Genomic DNA, 16,719 nt, shown 5'->3' with positions numbered 1-16,719 from the left:
CAGCTCCAGGTTGAGCTGTTGTTCAGCATCTTAGCTGTGGAGGGCAGTGTCACTGGCCCTCATATGTGGGATCTGAACTGGGGCCCTCTGGCATCCCAAGCGAGTTCTTAACCATCGCGCCACTCGGCTGGCCCTTCATTTGCATTTCTTATGGGAAATTTATCACTTTCTAAATCTCAGTCCAGGCCACACATTCAGTCCTACTTTGAAGGTAATCAAATCATGACAAAACTTCATTACGTGGCTGGGGGGATGTCAGGGAAGGCTTAGTGGCTGGATTTAGCTGGGCTTCCAGAAGTCATGACTCCCCAGTTGCAAATATTCCTGGGGCTGTAACCAGGCATGTCCACCTGGGCTGATGACCCCACTCTGCTTTGTGCCAGCACTTTACAGCCTTTGGAGAACCAAAAAGGGCCCAGGGCTATTCTAACATGTCCAGCTGGACCCAGGACGGGATGCTGGAGACAAAGGCATTCTTCGCATGGGCAGTATGAGCTCTTGCAAAGAAGAAAATCAGGTGAACCCCATCAAGGGAGGCTGGTGGCATTATGGGAGCGGAGCTGTTAGTCACTTATTCTGTCTTTTCCAAGCAACAGTCCTCTGATTCATACATGATAATGGGACCACTTGACGGGAGCTTTGTAACAGATGGTTACCACACAGTTTAAAATAAGATGTCATTTCACTCATCACCCACTAAGACAACATTTGACAATTCTCTATGGGAAAGAGGAGTGCTTTCTTGCCCTAAACGTGACCCTGTGATTCTTTGTAACATCACCGCCCTTCTGGAGGGAACCCACTCCCCCAGGGGCACGGATCCCCCTTCTTCGGGCATCACTGTGCCTCACACGACTTTCTGTAAGTCCCTCCCATGGGCCTGTGATGCTTTGCTCCGGGCCTGTCCATGTTCCAGACTCCCTCAGCCAACTGGTCCCCACCATTCCCGAGCTGTGACCTCAGCCCCTCCCACAAGTGTCATCTCCCACTGCAAACTCCCACATTACATCCTGAGCCCAGGCCTCTCCTGAACTCCAGGCTCACATGTTCTTCTGGACAGCAAGTCACAAGTGACACTGGGATTTCAGACTCTGCCCCTGTTTCTGGCCTCCCAGGAACACGCCCCCCAAACCTGCCCCTCCTTCAGGGGTCTACAAGGTCTGACAATTAAGTTTGTGAACTTGTTGAAACAATGTCGCTAACCTTTTTTGACATCACAGGGATTGTTCATTATGAATTTGTACCAACTGGACAAACAGTGAACCCAGTTTACTATTTGGAAGTGCTGAAAAGGCTGCGTGAAAAAGTTAGACGACCTGAACTTTTCGCCAACAATTCATGGCTCTTGCATCACAACAATGCACCAGCTCACACGGCACTGACTGTGAGGGAGTTTTTAGCCAGTAAACAAATACCTGTATTGGAACACCTTCCCTACTCACCTGATCTGGCCCCCAGTGACTTCTCTTCACCCAAAGATAAAGGTGTGCACTGGGTGACTTTGTCTTCGCAGCTGTCCCACAGCTCTGACATGAAGATGAAAGAAATCGAGGCTCGGGAGGGCCAAGTCGCTTGGCCGAGTCCTCCCAGCTGACCTGGGACTCAGTCGGGTCAGGCTGAACCCCAAAGCCTTCAGAACCTCCTGGCAGATTCGTCCCAACCCGATTATCCTCCCAGGGAACAAGACTCAACAGCACAGCTCAGAGATGTCCCTAAGTGTTTTGTGACACCTACATTTCAGTCTCCCGTGGATGCAGTGACTGTGACCATGTCTGCCTCTGCCCTGTGACAAGTCTGCCTCTGCCCTGTGACCATGAACTTGCAGAAGCTCAGTGCACTGTCTCCCCACACCGTGTGGACTTCCAGACGGGGCACCAGGTATAACTTTTCAAACCTCCAGACCCGCGATCTCTGAACCTTCGCACACATGAACACAGCAGGATGACCTGATGGAGAAATCATGAACTTGTATTCTCCACGGCAGGCAGACCAATAAAGGATTGGTCTCTCTCAGGAGGTTGGCGGTTGTCTGTCCTGCAGCTCTGGCCCCCTGTTGCCACCAGACTGTCATGGATGGGAGTTCGTTGTAACCTCCTGGATTTTAAGACTTGAGGAGAATGGTGCTCCCTCATATGTGGGTTCTGTGGGAGGTGAAAACTAGCACCCCACTCAACACAGATGCCCAAAAAAGATAGGATTTCCCACATGCCTGGGGAAGCCGGCAGCCCCCCGGGACGCCCCCGCTGTGCTGGGCGCTGAGAGGGCAGAGCAAAGGCCCATGATGGACGGCTGGACCGCGGGCCACACTCTCTGCAGGAAGGACACTTTTTGCTGACTTTTGGGATCATATGAACCTGGGTCCCAAGGGCAGGGGCAGTCCCCCAGCCCAAAGCCCCATGAAGAGGTATTTCCTTCCAAACACAGCTAGAAGTATCCCTTAAACAAGTGGGTGTTTTCTCCACTAAATATTTTTCAGACATCTCTATTTCCATCTCCTATGGATACCGTCAATCACACGGCACATAAATAAACAGTAGTTTATTTATCATGATCCTCAGCACTAAGTTACCAGAAGGAGGAGGTTACACTGACCAGCTTGACCACATTGCTGTCCCTATGGAGTAAGAGCCCGGCCTGAGGGGCACAGTCTGGCAGGAGGAAACAAGACCACCTCCCAACGGGCTGGGCTCCTCACCAGACGGGATGGGGGCTGAGTGGGACTGGCCTGGCTCCAGCCGGCGTCCCTCCGGAGTGTGGGCACAGAAAGGGCCCGAAAGATGGTCTGGTCTAGGCCCCCTCTCATCTGCTTGATGGCGAGGAGAGCAAAGTTCAGACATCCCATGGACGGTGGGCTTGGTGCTGAGGAAATGAGTGCACGTTTTTTCCTGTATTCCTTCACTATTTCTCAGCTCCTCATTTCCTTGTCCCGGCAGGAAACCCTGGTGACCGGGCTGTCACTGCACCAGGAGTGGGCTCCTGAGGACAGGGTGGCCGGCCAGCTCCCCCAAAGCTTCCGGCAGCAGTGACAGGACCTCCCCCAGCGCTGGGAGGGGGCCTCCTGTCCCTTTTCACCAACCTCCTGGCATGTGACAAACAATGAGCTGTTGGTGAATTTAGCATCTTGACTCAGTAAATTCAGCTTCTTAACAGGTGTTTTCAAAGACTGGATGGTTGCAAATATGAGTCCGGAAGGTAAGATGTAAGTGGTAAAAATTCGTATGCGACATATGGCAGAAACAACAGAACACACATTCAAAGGGAGTAAAGGATTTTCATGAGCAGGGTGGGGCTGGCGGAGAAGGCCACCATGGTGGCCTCTGCCTTTATCAGGACTCTGGCTTCAAAGGAAAGTGCAGCGATTATCGGTGCTGTTAGCAACCATCAGGTCCGAGCTCCACAAAGGTCTGCACTGCTCAGAGCCTGGACCGTGGGAAGACTGTGCTCAGACTATTTGTTTCTCCAGCATCTTCTCTCTCCCCATAGCCACACCCCCTATCTCCCATCCTTTGCCCCTTTGCCAGGCCCACGGTGACCATGTCCCCGTGGGGCCAGCTCAGGCACGACACTCCCATGCTGGTGTCCTCACGCCTTGCCCATTCCTTGGCCAGCAGCCCCTTCATGGAACCCGCTCGTCGCACTAGTTTTGGTGTGTCACCCATTTTTCCTAGCAGAATTGGTAGGAAATGACTGGCCTACCCAGCAAGATCAAGATCACACCCACCTGTAGATCCCCTTCTTTGGTCTTCTGCACTGCTCAGTAGTGCTGGGCAATTTTAGCTGTGTGCCGGCCAAGAGCGAATCCAAGCCCCGTTCCTGCTGGCTGCAGGCCTGAGGGGAGAGAGGCCACCCTGCTCTCCTGGGACGTCTCACACGGGAGCACCTCCACGCGCCAGACCTTTGGCAATGGGGACCCCACTGCACAACGGACAGAATCAGCAGGCTGATGGCTCAGTCAGAACGGGACAGCCTTGCTTCCCAGCCCTGACTGTGTGGGGCCACGCTGCATATACACTGACAGCCCAGCCACGCCTCCGCGGGGCCACCTCGGGAGGGGTTCCCCCACGACGCATCTGAGAAGCCCCAGGGTGTGATTTTGCAAAGATTGACCATGTGCATGACAATAAGAGACTGATGCTTGCTCTGTGTCGGAATGAACCCACGTCTGTTTTAGATTTGTTTGGAACTAATTTCTCCTTCAGAACCCCGAAGAAGAGAGTTTGGCTCACTCCCTGAGCCGCTTCCTTAGTGGGGTCAGAAGAAACACCCAGGAGAAGAAGGAGGCTGACGTCAGGCTTACTGTGTCCTCAGCCGGCAGGTGGGCAAGGCGGGGTGGGCAGGAGGCTGGTGGCTACGGGAGGCGCGGATCACTTACCACCAGAGCTCCACTAGGCCTGTACCCTGCCTCCCGGCTCTGCAGATGGGGAAACTGAGGCCCGGGTAGCTACATGACTTGCCCACATCCACAGGAAGTGGCAGGTCCCCGATTTTTCTCAAAGCTCATGGTTCTTCTTAGCTTTTGTTTGACGCCCTTGGGGGAGTTGGATGGGGAAAAGGAGAAGCAAGGCAAAGCAGCAGAGTTGTCTTTGGGAGGGACTGGCCTGCAGGGTGGACTTAGGATCAAAGGGAAAATTCGAGCAATCTCAGCACTGCCCTCATTGGCCTCTGTGTCCGGCCAACACTGGGCTGAGCAGAGCCCCTCTCTAGAGCAGGGGTCTGTGAGCACACCGAGTCATAACTGAAAATGCCTGAGTTGGACACCACATAGCCATGTCGCTCTCTGATATAAGTGACAGCAGCCTCATATGTTCCCTGGGCCTCAGGGACATGGCCTGTTGGGAGGAGCCACTCACCTGCCTGCTCCAAGGCCACCATGGTCGCCTGCTCGATCAGGTCCCGCTCAATGAAGCTCCTGAAGTCCTCACTGTACACGCTCAGATCCGGCAACTGGAACGTGTAGATGGGCATCTCCAGGGGGAACTGCTCGGTGCTGCAGTCACTCGCCACGTGCGAACGTGCCAGGGAGACAATGGCAGAGCTGGCGTGGGAGATCCCCCGGGAAAGACGCTTTTCTGCAGGGGGGAGAGGACCACAAGAGCTGCGTGGGTGTGCTTCATGAGTGTGCATGCACACGTGTGTATACAGCATGCACATGGTACTCATACAACGCACACACAACACACGACACACACATGTGTATACACACGTGTACACACATGTGCACTCACTCATACCACAGGCATGCACACGTGCACACACACTCATACGCCTGCATACCCACATCCTTCCCACCAGCCCTTCTGTCCCGTGGTCTTTTCCTGCAGGCTTTCGGCTGCTGGGCTATCATTACCACCACCTGGCACATGATGCTGAACTCTGATCATCAAAACGTTTACAAAGAGGCAACTGTAAGTCCACTGCACAAGTACATGTCAGCATCGTTAGAGGTCACGTCCTGCTTTGTGAGTCTTAAGTCATATCTAACTCGATACAGCAGGGCGGCCCTCTCTCAGCTCGAAATGCTACAAGGGAGACGGCCTTGACTTTTATGCATCTATGGACTTAAAGCAGGAAGCAATTGATTTGGGTTTTCCCACTGTGGCGTGGATCTTACAATAGGATGCTTTACGAAAGTTAGTCTGTAAACACATCCCACAGGAAGATGCCAAAATACAACATTAAGCCATCTTATCTGTTTGTCTTCTGACTGGGCTTTCTATTGCCCCAGCAATCAAAACTGCTCATCTGCTCTGGCCTCCTGCCTGGGCTTTCCAACCAGGAATGGGAAACGCGGTGTCAAATTTCTCTGATGACAACATGTTGCCTTGTTAGGAAGCTGATCATGTGATCTCGGCAGAAAGTCGGCGTGTGTGCTCTCTCTGCGCGGTAAGAGCGGGCTTGTTTTTTTAAGCCCTGTGCTTACCAGCTAACACTGACCGTGGCACAAGAAATCTTAAGTACATGAGTCAGGAATAGGTTTTCTTTTTGTATGGTCAATATTTGTAATAATGGTGAATTCTTTTAGCAAGGCAATAGTCCTCTTTTATTTCGCCCAGGAAAACAAAATTCAAACTCGTGTTTGAATGAGTGTTGTCGGAACCCTGGGCCATCAGGACACCCACTTCATTTCAGAATGACACCCTTTAATTTTCCTACTTGTAAGAGCAGTGGGCAGAAATATCATTAAAATAACTTTGTTACAGTAAACTCAAAATAAGGGGCTTTTGATCCCGGGGTAGGTTAGTTTTAAATTCAAAGTTAATTCTCAAAGGCCTCGAGTGTTTGTGCATTAAAACGAAGGGCACGTCGCAGAGACACAGTATTTCAAAATGGATAGTTTCGATTCACCTTCGATGTCATTCTGAGACCAAGATGATTAAGTTATTTTGTATTTTGAGGAAAGGTGAGAAGAGAAGTCAAACCCCATAGGCCACGAGAAAGAAGAGAAACGAGCGCGTGGGGCTGGCTGGGCTGTCACCGGGGGATGGCCCCGTTGCTTCCTGTGCTTGGTCCAAGTCCTTGAGCAGGAGCCAAGGAGACCCCATGTCCTTCCGCCTCTTACAAGCCATGCAAGGTCACACCTCTTGCTGCAAACTACCTTTTTTGTATCTGGGAAAGTAGGAACTGCCCCATCCATCCTTGGGGACCCGATGGGGATGGACATTAGGTGTTCTCTAACTAACACCCGAGGTGCTGTGTGAACCCACACCCACTGGGTAGATACTTGCTGCTTCTCTGAACAGTGGGGGCCTGCTGGGCAGGGTTACCCATGCTCCTCCTTGGCTTATCAGTCAGCATCTGTTCGCCCACTGATGAGATGCTACCAGGACCTCAGAAACAATGCAATTCGTATGTAACAGGATGCTGTCAAGTAGTTCCAAATATGAAATATTTGGAGTCTGAAGGAAAAGTCTTTTGGAACTAAAAGTAAATTTTAAAGATCATATAGTGAGAAATATGTGCTCCTGATTCTGACACTTCCCAACCACCACCTCCATTTAATGCACATATGTAATCTCATGTACGCATGCATGAGAATTACACATGCACACACTGTTTAAACATGAATTTAGTGATCCTTCTTTTGGAAGCATAGATGAATTTCTTTTTTACAGGAAATGCCATGTTCAAAGTTATGTCCCAGAGAAATATAGAGATTTTAAAAAAAGAGAGCGAGAATGTACAGATTTCCTAACCACTGACACAGCTAACTCAAGCATCTCTGATTTAGGCCAAAGGAGGTGCATTAACTATATTTTCAGGATTCTCTCCGCTCTGGCCTCTGGGGCCTCCCTGACCGGGGAGAGGCTCTCCCCACTAAGGCGATTCTTAGAGACATCAAATGACTCACTCGTGAGCTCACCTTTTCTACACATACCAACCAATTCAGAGCCCAAACTCTGAACCACCTCCTCTAGCTGGTCCTCACACTCCAGTTGGCAGCATTCCTGTCGTAATTACCCCAGGGCCAGGAACCAGAGAACTAGGGACAGCCCCTACACCCCAGAGAGCCTGCTGAAATTATTCAAACTGGCCTTTCTCACAGAAACCACAATGGAGGCTTGTGCCCACATGCCCCCTCACCCCTCCTGCCTCCTGACCGGCCTGGTGCTTCCTCGTGTGGCCCTGCGTGGCATAGCATGCCTCCTGTTTCTAGGGAACCATGAGTATAAAAATGTCTTTCTTCGTGACCATCATTTCCGTGTCTGAGTGTCTTTCCACATCTGATTAAAACAAGCCCTGGGTACATTTCAAAGAGGTGGTCAAATCTTTTCTTAAAGAGGCAGATAAACATATTTTGGACTTTGAGGGCCATACAATCTCAGTCACAGCTACTCAGCTCTCTCTTTGTAGCACTAAAGCAGCCATTGATAATGCATGAACAACGGGTGTGACGGTGTTCCAATAAAACTTTATTTAAAAAAACAGGCAGTGGCCAGATTTGGCTCATGGGTCATTGTTTGCTGACCCTTGATTTAGAATATGGAGAACTTCATTTTCCATTTTAGTCGGCTATGATTTCAGGAAGAACTCATTTAAATGAGATTTTATATATATATATATTATTAAGAAACTACAATTTCTATTTTATTAAAAATACAATTAATGGAATTATGCTATGACAGGCTTCTGGGGTTTTTTCCCTTAAATAATATCGGAAGAAAGTCATGTAGCAGCAAGTGTCAGCTACAGTCATAAGGCCCTGACTGTACCGACCTCTGGAAGCAGAGAGGAGGATCTTTCTCGCTCCCTCAGTGGGAGGATCAGATAATGGGTTGTTTTTTTTACTGCCGGTCCAAAAGAGGAGGAACTGCCATGTTGTCAAATGTTTGGATTGCCAGTGTACGAGTGAGGCCGGGAGCCTCAGCTGTGTGATGCTGAAGGAATCATGTCATGACAGCCTGGAGGGGAAGGGCGAACTGAAAGGCTGCGAGAGGTGTTTCCTCCAGAGTCAGATCCAATAGCAGAAATGAAGGAGAACCTGAGAACAATTCAGAAAGATGGACAAGACAGTGGCAGAGCCTCATGTCCTCTTCCTAACCCGCCCTGGAGGTCCACAGGAGGAGTGGGAGAGGGCTAAGTTCCACGGATAGGGGCTGGGCTGGGTGTCCTCTCCCCGGCATAGCCCTGGGTATGGGCAGGTCACCACCTATATCTCACCGCCACCACCACAGCGTGGCAGCAAGCAACAGTGCTGGCCTGCGCCAGCTGGGGGAACATCAGGGCTAGGCTGGAGGACAGCTGGGACTGGGCACCAGTAACCATGAGAACAGGTGGCTGCCAGGCCCTGAGCCTTCTCTCCTCTCTCCAACATGCCCTGTGAGCCTAGCATTTACAACAGAGGGTGGCAGCCCCTGGAAATGAACAATTGAAAAAACAGGGGTGATGGAAGGTCCACTCAAGGGCAAAGCCAGCTGTGAGGAAAGGAGCAAGTGGGGAATATTTTGAGCCCACATTAAAGCATTTTTAGCTTTCCAACATGAGTGCACTTCCCCCCACACTTCCATTTGCAGGAGCCCAAACGTGGGGCATGCCTTTGTCCCTTTCCCCTGATGCATATTACGAGCTAAGATGGCTGATAACTGCAAGGATGTTTAGGAAACATCCGAGGCATTCGAGCACTGTTACAGAAGGTCCACGAAGTACCTGTACCAAGAGAAGCAGAAGAAATGGAGCAGGAGGGCAAGATTTAAAAATAAGCCTCGTAAATATGTTCAAAGAGATAATTAGAAAATGAAACAATAATAGGGACAAAGAGCTAATTTGGAATGAAAAATGTGAATGCTGATGAACAGAGTGGAATCAAGTGAAGAATGAGTTAGGATGTTGGAAGATTAGGTTAAGGAAGCCTCTTACAAGACGTGAAGATGAGATGCAAGAAGATAATGGTGGTATGGTCTTAAAGCATTCAAGGAAAATCATTTGGACCTAGAATTCTTATTTCATGAAACAAAAATCTAAGCGTTTCATGTAAACATCTTTAGGCACTCAAGGCCTTAGGAGACTGATCATGCAAAATTCTTTTAGAAAATAGTCTTTCAGAAAAAGATAAATGTGAATAAATAAAGAAGTTAATTGTTCTTTACACAAACAACAAAAAGAACCTGACTATGATTGAGGGCAAGTTGAGGCAGGAAGAGACAAGATGAAAACATACTAAGATATAGTTGTTAATAAGTTTTTTAAAATAATAGGAAGAAAACTGAAATATAGGTTTTAATAGAATAGGGGTAACTATAAGATGAGTAAAAGTAGAATGTATAACTTTCAAACCAGTGGAAAAATTTAATTAGCCAGAAAATATAGGAAAGCAGAGAAATACAGTCAAAGAAGCATGACAAATAAAACACATAACATAAAAAAGCACAGATATAATGATAATTGTAATAAAATAAATGGATTAAATTCACTGCTTGAAACAAGAGACCCTTTGATAATAAAATAATATCTGATGATAAATTCCATACAAGTATCAAATTTGATACTTGATAAAAACATAAAATAAGGTTGAAAATCACAGTTGAAAAAATGGTATTCCAGGCAAATATGAACCAACAGAAGGGCATGGTAGAGGTTTAATGACAATTAAAAGAGATTTAAAGATAAAACACATTATATGGGACAAAGAGACACTCTATCTCTATTGGTTTAAAAAGAAACCAAACAGTAGAGCAAGATGACCTAACAATTAGGAACACATAGGCACCTAACAATATAGCTCAAAACACAGTGGAAAACGATGAAACTAAGAGAAGAAACAGATAATGTGCATTAAAATTCCGAACTCAATTGTAGCTCCTCTAGACAAGAGTAAGCATTAAAAAAAAAAAATCCAAGATACAAATTTCAATACAGCTGGAATAATAAGGCTGAGCATAGAGAAACAAAGAAAACATTCATTCACAACCATTCTGAAGGGCTGACATAATGCAAAATGAGAGGAATGGCGTTAGTATGTAAATATTAAGAAGAATATTCAATTATTTCAGGTGCTATGATTGTACATTTAGAAAATCCAAGACATTAGAATAATTAGTATTAAGAGAATTAATAAGGTATTATTAATAAATTTATGTAATGATTAGATTAAAGGTAAATAAGCAAAAAATAAGTTGCTTTTCTCTGTACCTGTAGTCTTAACGGAATCTGAACAAATCTTGGATGGGAACACAATATTACAATATGCCAATTATTCCTAAAATAAAATAAAAATCCAATCCAATTCCAATCGGAACTCTCATTTTAAGGCTTATATGGCAGAATAAATATCGAAAAATAGTGAAACATTTTTGGAAAAGAATAACAATAAAGGAGTTGGCAGAGAGAAATATAATACAATGTGAGACTACTTCAGTTAAGTTACATGGATGGACAGAAGAGTATAGAAACAGGTCCAGATATATTTGGGAATTTAATGTATGACAAAATTGGCATTTTAGTTCAGTGGGAAAAGGAAGCTTTATTCAGTAAACGTGCGAGCATAACTCACTCTCAATCCAGAAAAAGCAAAACTAGATCCTGAGCTGTTACTTATAAAACTTTCAAATCAATTAAAAGTGCTAAGGACAAAATTTAAAAACAAATATGGGAAAATACGCCAGTAATTCTGTGTGTCAGGAGACCTTCTAAAGTGAGAGAGAACACCTACCAGCCATGAATGCATAGTAATGCAAACAAAATCATAAAGTGGGAGGTACACATATGAAAGGTCGGACAATTAAGTTTGCGAACTTTCCACCATGCACTTATACAGTGGAAAGTTTGCGAACTTAATTGTCTGACCTTCGTATGCATATATACAAAACATATGTTTTAGTCTTAATTACAAAGAATGCTACAAATCGCTAAGAAAAATGCAAACAAAACAATAGAAAAATGGGCAAAGTATGTGAACAGGCACGTTACAGAAGGGGGTCATTCAAGTGGCTGAAAATCAAACGACAGGATGAAAGTTAATTTTTTCACCCTTCAGAGTAGAAAAACAACATGAAATCATCATGAGCACATCCAGTCCTGGCAAGAATAACGGGAAACCCCCAGCTTCACAGATGGCGAGCAGAAATGTGTCTGGGAAAGAAGTCCTGAAGTTATTAGATAAAAAGCACACGTGTCGGCCCAGTAAATCCACTTTGGGAATGCTAACCTACAGAAATAAAGCACGAGTAAGACCACAGGTAGAAGGCTATTTCAGCATTGCTTGTAGTGTCAAAACCAAACACACAACACCAAAACCCAAGAAAAAACCAGAATCAGCATCACTACAAGTGTGGTTTTAAAATTATTGTTCGCTGTGGAATAAAATACTAGAATATGCTCATGATTTTTGGTCAATGAAACAAGCAATCTGCAAAGTGTTATGTGCATTTGACTCCGATGTGTATGCATTTTGAACAAGTTTAGCGAGAGGAGAGGGAGCCGACCAGGACACAATTGCTGGTTAGTATTTCCACGAGGTTTGGGAGGTGTGGAGAAGGAAACTGTTTTCTGTACATATCTTTGGATTGTTTCCTTTTTACAGTAAGTATATCTTACGTCTATCATTAAGAAAAAGCAAAGAGCAAATGGAGCTCATGGTACGATGACTATCAGTGCTGAATAGATGTGGAGACTATGCTACTTGAGAAAGAGTGGAAGGAACTGGGGACGCTTGGCCTGAAAAACCAGGACTGCAGGAGGCATACGAGTATGCTGGCCTACAAGCGCCCGGGGTCCTGGAGAACCGGATTCCCTCTCCTGCTTTTCTGACATATGGATGGGAGCTGCAAGGATGGTCCAGCTTGTATGAGGCACGAGGCACCGAGAACATGACTTGCTTGCAGCTGGGGGGTGATGACCTCACCCCTCCTTGCATCCCCCAGCCCCACCCCTGCTGCAAACCACGGCGCTGGTGCCTCAGCTGGTACCTTGGGCAATGTCGTCCTGCCTCTGCAGGCAGGACCGCTCCGCCTTCTGTCCAGGCTGGGGCGGCTCTCGCTCTGGCTGCTTGGGACATCTGCCTTCGTTGAACACATGTGGCAGGTTGGCTGTGTGCACCTGTCGGAGTTGCTCATAGTCACTCAGGGCGGCTGTCAGGTCCCAGTTTTTGCCTGTGGACAAGAGATGATAGCAATTACAGCGTTAAGGCACAGATGACTGTCTCATTGCAGGAAACAGCCCTGCAAAGACGAGTTTCTCATTAGCATGGCAGCAAAGGAACTTTCCAGCAGTGGTTCTTGTTTTCAAAGGGATACCATGCCTTTAGGTGTAATCTCCGAGAAAGTAGAATCTCACACCCACAATGGGTGTCCACCCGATATGTGACACCTCCAGTCTCATAGCCTTTAGGTTCACACGCACACACTGCAAAACATGACACTCTGATTCCCATAGCCCCGTCAAAAAGCAAGGTGTAGAGCTCACAGAGGGGAGCAAAATGTACAGTAGAAAAATGAATAAGAAGCATTCCCAAACGTCCTGGGGGCTGTTCTTTTGAGCTTAATATGGGACAAGCAGACACTCGGTGGGGGTCCTCTGTGCGACAGCCTTAGCAGGAGTCAGGCTTCAGAGCTTGGGCACCGCACGGGGTGAGGTGCCAGGCAGGACCCGGGCGAGTGCTCAGCAGGGCCCCTCCAACGCTCGGATGGGCGCTGAAAGTTGGAGCAGGCTCTTCACAGCACTAGGGGAGCTCTGTGGGGGCTGGAGCTCAGAATGGGGGCTCTGATTCCTGATTGGGGGTTGGGGGACTTTTAAGGGAAGGGAGCAGACACCACACATGGCATCACACTCAATTAGGCATCATGCACTTTTTAAAGACAAAGAATTAAATGCCCAGCTTTCACTTGAAAGAGTAAATACAATCTTACCGTCTCCCGGTTAGCTGAGAATTGCAGGGATTAATCATATTGACAAATTATATGCTGAATTATGTTTTGCACACAGTAGACTGAGGCTTTGAATGTATAAAATAGTATCTGAACATCTTCCTTCGGTCTTTCTACTTTTTTTCTAGGGCAGACTTGATACTATCGATCATCATATTTAAATTATATCACACGGTCATTTACAATTTAATCATATTTTTCCTCCACCGTCAGCTAACAAAAACCTGACAGAAGCATCTTCTCGCCATCTCAGTGGATAATAAAAGCAAATTAAAGCACCTGGATCACCCCACAAAAAGACAGCAGGGCTCATGGGGTTTCTGCAAATGACAGTAGGCAGGGGAAGTGGCTACTGTTAGCAGCAGCAGTGATGGGGGATGGCCTTGGGCATGGGGATGGAGTGGTGGCCACGACAGGGCTGCTTTAGGGGAACTAACAGTTACAGTACAAATACCACCTCCATGATCAAAAGCTGGCATTTTCAAGTCTGTCACACGGGTATTCACGTCCCAGGGCACAGGTTCAAAGCAGAGGAGGACAAGGACCTGCCCTTAGGGACATTATGCCCTCACAGGGGCGAGGACCTGGTGGCACCTTGCTCCTACACAGGGCTGAGGGGGCAAATGCCAAAGGGAGGTCACACCTGTGCGGGAGGCAGGTCAAGAAGAGGGGCGTCGAGGAGGGGCACTGCCAGCCCTGGCTTCTACCACGAAACGCAGCCCCACCAATATGGCTGCGTATTAGCAATAACAGCGGTGCGGTAAGTTCTGGGGGGACAGCCGAGCAGAGAAACTCATGTGGAGTGTCTGAGGAGCTCTGGGTGTAGCCGAGGGTGTCCTTGTCCCCAAGCCACAGGGGAGCAGGCATTACTCCGGCACATCATCACAAGTGGAAAACGAGGCTTAGAGTGGTTACGGCATCTACTGCTGTCCCTCACTGTATACACCATGCTGTTTGCATGTGAACCCTGCAATCTGAATCTTTCCACTGAGCTGCTTGTCCCCTGAAGGGCCGCCGGGGCACAAGACCTGGTCCTGGCGGGGCTGTGGCCCCCGGCCCTGCTGGCCGGCGTGACTCCCAGGGGCAGCCCACTCCCGTCCCACTGCACTTCTCCCACCCGTGGGAAAGAGCCTGTCCTGCTGCTCCTGTTCCTCCTGACAAGAGGCCGTCCCCAGAGGCCTGTCCACGGGTCCCACCTCTAGGTGGCCAGGCCCGAGTGTGCAGGCGACATGCGCCGCTCACATGTGACCTGAGTGGGCCAGCGTTGCGGGAAGGGGCCATTCCCACTGCCTGCATCTGTTAGAGGACCAACGGGGAAAACACCGAGATGGCATGTATCCAGGCACCAGGGGAGACCCCTCCATTCTGCTGTCCTCTCCAGAGGGCTCACACTCGCTGACTGTTTGTCTGGCTCATGTCTCCTCTGTGTGCTCCTATCACCGCCTCATACGCATGCGCCCTTGGCTACACACCTGCCCGGTATCCTTAGCCAGCAAGCATCCTGGTCCTAACCTGGGCCGCACCTGGTCCCAGACTCCGTGGGTGTCAGGGGAGAACAAAGATGGAGGGGAGGAGAGGGGAGGAGTTGGGGGAGGGGGGCATTGCCCACAGAAGCCTAGCTCCCAAATGCTCCCTGCTAAGCTTCTAAAGAATTCCTCAGGAGTCAGTACTTCAGTGTCTGCACATGTGGAAAGGGCCCGAGAGGCCACTGAAGTGGGAAGGATACAAGACGGATGACAGACAAAATCATCCTCTGTTTGGGGAGACAGAGGCCCTCAAGATATGCTTCCCGCTCTGCACAGTTCCAAAGATGTCGGCTCAGGAAAACCAGGATTGTAAATGGTGACGTACAACTCCCAGACGGGGGATGCCCCACTGGTCAGCTTGGCTTTGGAGGGTTGTATGTATAGGTTGTATCTAAAAACAAAACCTAGAGGACGGACACGAGTGGGTCCCTGGTGGCCTGGTGGAATGGCTTGGTGCTCAGAGAGCATAAATTTCAAGACCGCTTTTCGTCTTTTCCATTTCAAGTTTTGGAGAGTCCCAGCAGATGTCACACTGAGTCAGGTTGGGCAGAAAGGGCAGAGGCCCACCGTGGCCTCGCCACCGCAGGGAAGGAGTGGGCCAAGGCCCAGGTGGAGTCGACAGGCTGGTGAGGTGACATCCTTTGGGGACAATGCCTGAAGACGGACTCAGCTGTGAGCCATCAGCAGCCGCTCTCCACTCAGGCAGGAGTGCCTGGGTCCCCAAGGGAGGGATCTGGGCACAGGAGCTACAAACTCTATTTACTCATGTGTGTGTGTGTGTGTGTATGTTGCCCAGAAACCCAATCAGGGAAAAGAAGAAAAAGATGAACAACCCAAAAGCTACATGGCAAAGAACATGAATGGAGAGTTCACGGGAAATAATTACAAATGGCCCTTAACATCTGAAAATCTGCTAATTTCATTCACAAAAGAAACACAAAGTACGAATATACCAAGGGACCATTCCACACATACCAGAGCAGTGAAAGTGCAAAAGTTAGCAATGCACCTGGTTACCAAGTTTGTGGGTAAACAAGCTCACGCCCCACTTGCTGGTGGAGGTGCACAACGGCGGGACCCCAAGGAAGGCAATTTTCCAGTCGTCATCAAAATTACAGCACATTTACCCTGGGACCCAGCCACCCCACTTCTGGGAATTCATTCTACAGAAATATCTATACACATAAACCTGAGGCATGTACAATATAGTCATTGCAGCACTGTTTATAACAGCAAAATAATGGAAACAAGCTAAGTGTCCATCTATAGGGGAATAGTAAATAAATTATAGTACCTTCCATCTAACAATGTTATGATGAAATGGTCATGGAAAGGTCTCTAACATACATTAGGGAGTGAAATAAGTGAGGGGTAAAATACTTATAGTCTTACCTTTTGAATAAGGTTAGAAATCTATCTGTTGGGTTGTCGGAAAAGTCATGACATATTTTTTCTGTTTTTCATTGCAAAAGTGCGTCATGACTTTTCCGACAACCCAATATATCTGTACCTAATATACAGCTATCTATCTATTATCTATCTATCTAATATCTATCTATCTATCTATCTATCTATCTATCTATCATCCATCTATCTGTCATCTATTCTTCTGTCCATCCATCCATCCTTCCATCCATTCATCCATCCATCTATCTATTACAACCCACAAGGGACTTTAAAATTAATGACAAATTCCATCCCTCCCCCTTTTAAATTTGGGTGCTTTAAAAGTGCATCTTTAAAATGAATTTTGATAAATATTATTTTGTATCGTCTCAGTATCTAATAAAAATAGTGTATTAGTTAGGGTCAGTTAAGCTGAGGCAGTCACAGAC

General features: G+C 47.7%; 1 protein-coding gene across 1 annotated transcript in view; it reads right to left on the bottom strand.

The window, feature by feature from the left end:
* Positions 1 to 16,719, bottom strand: part of OTUD7A (OTU deubiquitinase 7A) — a 243,808-nt gene that overhangs the window by 49,373 nt on the left and 177,716 nt on the right. Inside the window, exons 5-6 of the mRNA XM_019625148.1 lie at positions 12,402 to 12,584; positions 4,851 to 5,069 (exon numbers count right to left, since the gene is read on the bottom strand). Of these exons, the coding sequence (XP_019480693.1) occupies positions 4,851 to 5,069; positions 12,402 to 12,584 (402 nt within the window). The remainder of the gene's footprint in view (positions 1 to 4,850; positions 5,070 to 12,401; positions 12,585 to 16,719) is intronic.

Source organism: Hipposideros armiger, unplaced genomic scaffold (assembly GCF_001890085.2).
Source record: "Hipposideros armiger isolate ML-2016 unplaced genomic scaffold, ASM189008v1 scaffold_617, whole genome shotgun sequence".
NCBI classification, from domain to species: domain Eukaryota; kingdom Metazoa; phylum Chordata; class Mammalia; order Chiroptera; family Hipposideridae; genus Hipposideros; species Hipposideros armiger.
The sequence above is the reverse complement of the archived record's forward strand: the minus strand, read 5'-3'. Positions and strand labels throughout refer to the sequence as shown.